The sequence below is a fragment of the Macrobrachium nipponense genome, chromosome 46 (genome assembly GCF_015104395.2).
Source record: "Macrobrachium nipponense isolate FS-2020 chromosome 46, ASM1510439v2, whole genome shotgun sequence".
Taxonomy (NCBI): Eukaryota; Metazoa; Arthropoda; class Malacostraca; order Decapoda; family Palaemonidae; genus Macrobrachium; species Macrobrachium nipponense.
In genome coordinates this window covers 24307272-24314771 of record NC_061106.1, presented here as the reverse complement: position 1 = coordinate 24314771, position 7500 = coordinate 24307272, and the positions used below count along the sequence as shown (strand labels likewise).

At 33.4% G+C, this 7500-nt stretch overlaps 1 protein-coding gene across 3 annotated transcripts in view; it reads right to left on the bottom strand.

The window, feature by feature from the left end:
* The window catches only part of LOC135214811 (protein amalgam-like), a 235523-nt gene that overhangs the window by 41185 nt on the left and 186838 nt on the right, over positions 1-7500 (bottom strand). For all 3 annotated transcript variants that reach the window (XM_064249186.1, XM_064249185.1, XM_064249187.1), the window contains exon 2: positions 1919-2044. In XM_064249186.1, the coding sequence (XP_064105256.1) occupies positions 1919-2044 (126 nt within the window). The remainder of the gene's footprint in view (positions 1-1918; positions 2045-7500) is intronic.

The following is a 7500-nucleotide window of genomic DNA, read 5'->3' as shown; positions in this document are numbered from 1 at the left end:
TAATTTATTAGTAGCTCATTTATTTAAGTCCTTCATAAACATCTTACAAATATATGGGTCCAAATGGTACATTCCCAGACTAAGATTTAAGTTGTTTTTATTAGTGATTTGTATAATTGCCAATTCCAGTAAATTTCTTGAAACATAATCATTAGATCTAGCAATTACCGAGGTATAACCCCAATTAATACGATGAGATTTTTCACTCAGATGGATAAACAGTGCATTTGAAGTCTGGGCTGTTCTAACTGAATACATATGCTGCTTAATATGTACACATAAATTTTTACTTAACTGACCAACGTAAAACGATGGGCAATCCTTACAAGGAATTTTCTATGAATACTGAATTTGCATTGGAAAGATTCTCTATGTATTTTACATCTAGGAAAGGGATGACATTGTTATTTTTGATTTCACAGTGAATTTATGATGGCACTAAATTATTCAATTTAGACAGTAAATCATTTACATGATACCAGGTAAGACTACTAAGATATCATCGACATATCGATACCATTTTAAGGGGCCAATGTGATATTCGGAGGCGTGTCTTTCAAAAAATCCAAAAAATATATAAGTTTGAAAGGAGAGGTGATAAAGAGTTACCCATGGCCATACCAAATATTTGGTATGGCCATGGGTAACTCTTTAAGAATAGTCCCGTAACAAATAACAACATCATTTACAAAATTCCTTGTAAGGATTGCCCATCGTTTTATGTTGGTCAGTCAAGTAAAAATTTATGTGTACGTATTAAGCAGCATATGTATTCAGTTAGAACAGCCCAGACTTCAAATGCACTGTTTGTCCATCTGAGTGAAAATCTCATTGTATTAATTGGGGTGATACCTCGGTAATTGCTAGATCTAATGATTATGTCTCAAGAAATTTACTGGAATCGGCAATTATACAAATCACTAATAAAAACAACCTAAATCTTAGTCTGAGAATGTACCATTTGGACCCATATATTTGTAAGACGTTTATGAAGGACCTTAAAATAAATGAACTTCTAATAAATTAGTCCCACATGTATATAGTTATTATTTCTCTCTCTCTCTCTCTCTCTCTCTCTCTCTCTCTCTCTCTCTCTCTCTCTCTCTCTCTCTCTCTCTCTGGTTCGATATTCTCTCTCCCTCTTTCTCTTGCTCGATATATATATTTATATTTTCTTTCGTCTTTTCATTAATAATAATTTTGTTTTTGGAAAATTTCTGTAAAATTTCATTGATATTAAATTGTATATGCTTCCTTGTTTTTTCAAAATGTACTGTTTTCTGGAAGAATAACTTGTTTACTGCGTGTATCCTCCAAGGTGTGACTACCCCAGGCGTTTCCTCGTTTCTGTAGAGTGAAATCGCCCTTATTGTTAATCTTGTGGTGTCAGTTTGGATATTAAGCCTTCTTTTGACCCTTTTCTTCTGTAAAATCAGTTTGCCTTAGTAAAGGACCTGAACAGGACCGAAAGTACTCGGCTATCTCGCTTTTTCATTTCTTCCTTCGCGGCAAAAACCTTTATTTAATATATATATATATATATATATATATATATATATATATATATATATAATATACTATATATATATATATATATATATATATATATATATATATATATATATACGTATGTATGTATATATGCGATATACATATACACATACATTATACACACTTATACACACACACACACACACTCACACACATTTTATATATATAAAATATATATATAGTATATATATATATATCTATATATATATATATATATATATATATATATATATATATACGTACATATATAATATTGAAAACAAACAAAATTTTTTCATAAGCAAGTTCCTTGAGACATGATAACTATAATTACATTTTCTCTCTTTCTCTCTCAGTCATGTAAAAAGAAGAAAAAAAGATACATTACCTAGATTTTCTACGTCGCACGGAAACGTTATCTCTCCATCGACCTCTACAGTGAAATCTTGTGGCGTTGCCGTGAAGTTTGGTAAATTTTCTTCGACGTCATGAGTTTCAACTTCGCTAGCCAGTGCTGTAAAGGAAATAAGTTGCTATGTTAGTTTATTACTCTCTCTTGGCGCATACATGTATATATGTATACATACATACATACATGTACACACGGTATGATAAAAAAAATACAGATTACATTCATCATCCTCTTAACAAGAGTAAGGAACTATGATTCAGAAATGTAAGAAAAAAATGCAGAAGTATCTAATTATAATTATTTACCTGCCTCCCTATCCCTCGAAACCCCTTCCCTCTTTTTTTTTATTTTCATTTTCCTTTAAAGCTGAGAGGGAATTTTACTCTTTGATGCAAAGGGGCCGTGGAGAGAAAGACCAACTCTTAGAGGGGGCGTGAAAATAAAATGTTTAAGAACCAATATGTTTTTGACGTAGCTATTGAACTGATAGACACAGAAAGATAGACAGATATGAGTGAGTACGGATTGTTTGTCCTAGAAGATTGTAACTATAATGCTTTATCACGATTGTACTGCTACTGTTACCCCTAATAATAATAATAATAATAATAATAATAATAATAATAATAATAATAAAATAATAATAATAATAATAATAATAATAATAATAATAATAAACATCAGCTACCTTGTAGTAATAAGTGGTACGAGCACCAACCTGAAGGAGTGATAGAAAACGATCAGGCAAAGATCCTCTAGGACTATGGTATCAGAACGGATAGGGTGATACGTGCAAACAGACCAGACGTGACGTTGATTGACAAAGTCAAGAAGAAAGTATCACTCATTGATGTCGCAATACCATGGGACACCAGAGTTGAAGAGAAAAAGAGGGAAAAAAATGGATAAGTATCAAGATCTGAAAAATAGAAAAAAAGAAGAGATATGGGATATGCCAGTGGAAATCGTACCCATTATCATAGGAGCACTAGGCACGATCCCAAGATCCCTGAAAAGGAATCTAGAAAAACTAGAGGCTGAGGTAGCTCCAGGACTCATGCAGAAGAGTGTGATCCTAGAAACGGCACACATAGTAAGAAAAGTGATGGACTCCTAAGGAGGCAGGATGCAACCCGAAACCCCACACTATAAATACCACCCAGTCGAATTGGAGGACTGTGATAGAGCAAAAAAAAAAAAAAAAAAATAATAATAATAATAAAGGTGCCCCTTCATTCAATAGCCATTGCCTGATAGAGATATTCGTTTCTCAATTAAACCTAAGCAAAGTTATATAAAATGTGTATGGCGGTTTTTTTACGTAATCTGGAAGGAACATGCGGAAAATGTTTTAATGGGTAAACTAATAATATTTTGTGCTTTATTATTTAATGATGAAATGACGTAATAAGCATACAAATTGACTGTGAAATTATATGTTCTCCATTGCATTTTTATTTTTCATTGCTATAAACATCGATTTCTTGCTTGTGAAAAATTCAACAAAAACACAGACACACAAACACGCACATATACACAAACATGCACGCACGCTAATTATATATAATATATGTAAAGTATATATATATATATAATGTGAGTTTTATTTTTTCACAAGCAAAACATTGATGTTTATAACATTATTTATATCAAAATGCAGTGTCGAAAATGTAATTCCAGAGCCAATTTGCATGCTTACAACGTTATTTAATTATTAAGGAAGAAAGCACGAGATATTATTAGTATATCTGTTAAAAATTTCGGAACATGTTATTATTATATAATATATATATATATATATATATATATATTATATATATATATATATATATATATATATATCATATATATATGTATATATATATATATATATATATTATATATATATATATATATATATATATATTATATATATATATATATATATATCTATTATATATATATATATATATATATATATATATCTTAATATATATATATATATAATATATATATGTGTGTGTGTGTGTGTGTGTGTGTGTGTGTGTGTGTGTGTGTGTGTAAGAGTACAGCGCTTGGATCCAGCGAATACAAAACCTCTAATGCGAATCCGGATAAAAGGCCTGATTTTTCTAAATAGTGGAGTGACAGACTCAATTACAGTAACAGGTCTTTTCTCTATTTTTTTTTTTTTTTTTTCTGAGAGAGGAATGTCAGTGAACAGTTGTTTTCGGCGACCCACTTTTTTCGTTTTTTCTTCTGGTCGGACCATTTGGGCACTGAGAGAGAGAGAGAGAGAGAGAGAGAGAGAGAGAGAGAGAGACAGAGAGAGAGATATTTTACTTATTTGCCGTTGTCAAAATGAGCGTATTCTTGGAAGTGACTGAGAAGTTTCGACGTTATATTTATGTTACAATACAATGTGTAACTAACTTTTTTTTATCCTGTACCAGGAATTCTAAAGGTAAACTCTTAAGAACAACGCGTGATCTGACCTCCAGCTTACTCAGGACGCGTGCAAGTTTTCCCCTCATGCATAAGTTATAAACATTATATTCCTAACTTCTAACGTAAATTAAAACGTGCTGAAATCGGCGGTCAAATAGAGCCTTATTTCACCAACGAAAATTAGAATAGATACGCTATATTTTATTAGAAATAATTTTTCTGTACTGTTTTATATACACAATATTTATTTTTCACATTTTCATTTTGATACATAAATCATAAATATCCTGTATCTTTAACTCAACGCGAAGCACCTTTTTAGACCTTTTTAGGCTCTTCCATTGCCCTCTCGTACCTCCCCAACAACAACAACAATAACAACAACATCAAAGTAGTTTGTAGGTTTACTCCCCGAGTGAGCGAAAATACCCCCCAGACGCCTCTTCAAACATAATGTTAATCGTGCGTACAAGCGCGCATTCGAAAAATTTAAAAGAACCAAATTTATGATCGTTAAAATGGTAGAGGTTGAAATTATATTAAATGCGGATATCCTGACGTTCCGAAGGGACCACCATTTTCCCCTACAGAGAATGAACATGATTCGCAATCCCAGTTGTCTGATGCAGTGTTTGAAAAGAACGAACTAGCCGCTCTCGCAGCGCCGAGGGCTTTGAATTGTTTAATCTGCGAGGACCCCCATGATTTCTTAGCGGTATTTTCTGTGCTCCATTCTTCTGATTGTCAAATTGAGATTCCGTCTTGTCTCCTTCTGTGATGGGCGTTCGAGGCTCGTGAGAGGACTCTGGAATGGGAGGTGGCCGTCATTCCAAATCATCCTGGGCAGTTATGAAGTTATATAATGTTGTGAGTAACGACGGGACTGACCCACATACATCCTCGCGCCGAGGCATTGTTGCTTAATATGACAAGGGACGACCTTCATCGTCTCTCGTTAGGCAGCCTTCTTCTTAACGGTTTATTTCAGCCTTTTGGTCTGCATAATAATCGTTGGATTTGTCACGTAGAATTCAGTCCTTTATTGTTTTTGTAACAACCTTAGAAATGACAGCTCTCTGCTTGTAGGCCAGCTCAGTGAGAGCTGCAAGGCAGCTCAGTGGTTCGGTTCAACTATTTTAGTGATGATAATCTCTGCTTGTAATTTGGTATGATTTTGTCATGAATTGACCCTCAGCCCTCTAAGTGACCTCTATGAAGAGTATACGACCTTCAAATAATGTTTATTCTGTTTCTGAGGATATGTTCTTTATTAAACGAAGAAATATCCAAAGAAATAGAATTAAAATTTTTTAATGTGACAGAAGCGGTTAGAACTTCTAACATAAGATCCTTTTGTCAAAAAAAAGGTCCGTGGCCCAGTGAAGTTCATGAAGCACCAGGCAACGACTCCCGAACTTCATGTTATCCATTACTTGAATGATGGATATTTGAAAATTTGAAAGGAATATCCAGATACACTAATACGAAGTGATAAAGTCATAATTCCGTTACATCTTTTTCAGCGGTTTTCGAAGAAGTGGTGTCGTTATGAACAAAATAAGAAAGTTCCCTAACTGAGGAGTGAAAGCGGAGCTGCATCTTAATTATAGACAGTTTTCTTGTTTGTATGTTTGTATGGTGTTTTTGCGTTGCATGGAACCAGTGGTTATTCAGCAACGGGACCAACGGCTTTACGTGACTTCCGAACCACGTCGAGAGTGAACTTCTATCACCAGAAATACACAAATCTTCACACCTCAATGGAATGCCAGAGAATCGCACTCGTGGCCACCGAGGTGGCAGGTCAAGACCATACTGATCACGCCACTGAGGCGCTTATAGACAGTTTTCAGACGAGCTCTTGTTGCAGCTATACCAGAACAAAAGAAAAGAAAAGTACGTAGTCCTGTCCATGAAGGAAAAATGAAGTAACATACATCCCCTTAGTGCCGTCATGCGGAAAATCAAGCACATCCAAGGTCCCCCTCCTTGTCAGTGCCACAGGGCAGCATGAAAATGGTAAATCACCACCCTCGCAGACAGTCAGTCAAAATTAAGCTTACCCGTTGTCGTCAGCCTTCCAGCGACAGGTACAGGATGTCACCACAAAACTCTAGCTATTATTTCGCTCGTGTTCACGGTTTGGAGCTTCAGTTAAAACGGGAAAAAAATGGGCCATCTTTATATATTTTTTTCCTCATTTAATGTGGATTAATAAGTGCGCTTAGCGAAGAGTGTTTGCCTTTTGTTAATATATATATATATATATATAATATATATATATATATATATATATATATATATATATATATATATATATATATATACTGTAATATCTGAAGTATTAATTCCTTTACTTGAATGGTAGCAGGAATAAAACCTATTCAGATTTAAATAAAATAGGTTGCTAGATCATAGTTCTCCGAGAAGCTATTTAATAAAGTTGATAATTAGATTATTGGTAGATGTAACGCCCCCAGGTTTAGCGTGCTGGTCAAAGTAACATTGGTAGATTTAAAGTTTCCTAGTCTAAGTAGGCGTTCCGTCTGCATCTCTGCTAATCATGAGTACTCAGAGTACCCAAAGTTCAGGAAATGTTCGTCGATTTTGAAAATTCATCGGTGGAAATAGACATTCGCTCTTGATAGCAGCTACATTGAATTATGATGCTGCCAGCCAGCAATGATCCTCCGACGTGATCTCTATTTATTCATTATATCGTTTGCATAAATCTTTGCACGCCCGCAATGTTTGGAGCAGCAGAAATATTTGATATAATTCTTGGATTCATATTGAAATTAGCACTGTTAATCCGATTAGTTTATAGACTAAATGCTTGGGTATGACGAAGGGAAAGAGACCCATGGAAAAACATTGTATAGGGAGCTTTATAGGCAAGATTGTGTTGAGACATGCTTCATCGTAGTAATATTGGAATATTTAAATTATATGTTTCTATATACATATATATATCTCATAATAACATACATATATATATATATATATATATATATATATATATATGTATTTATATATATATATATATATTGTATATATTATATATAAATATATATATATAATATATATATATATATATAGATTATATATATATATATATATATATATATTAC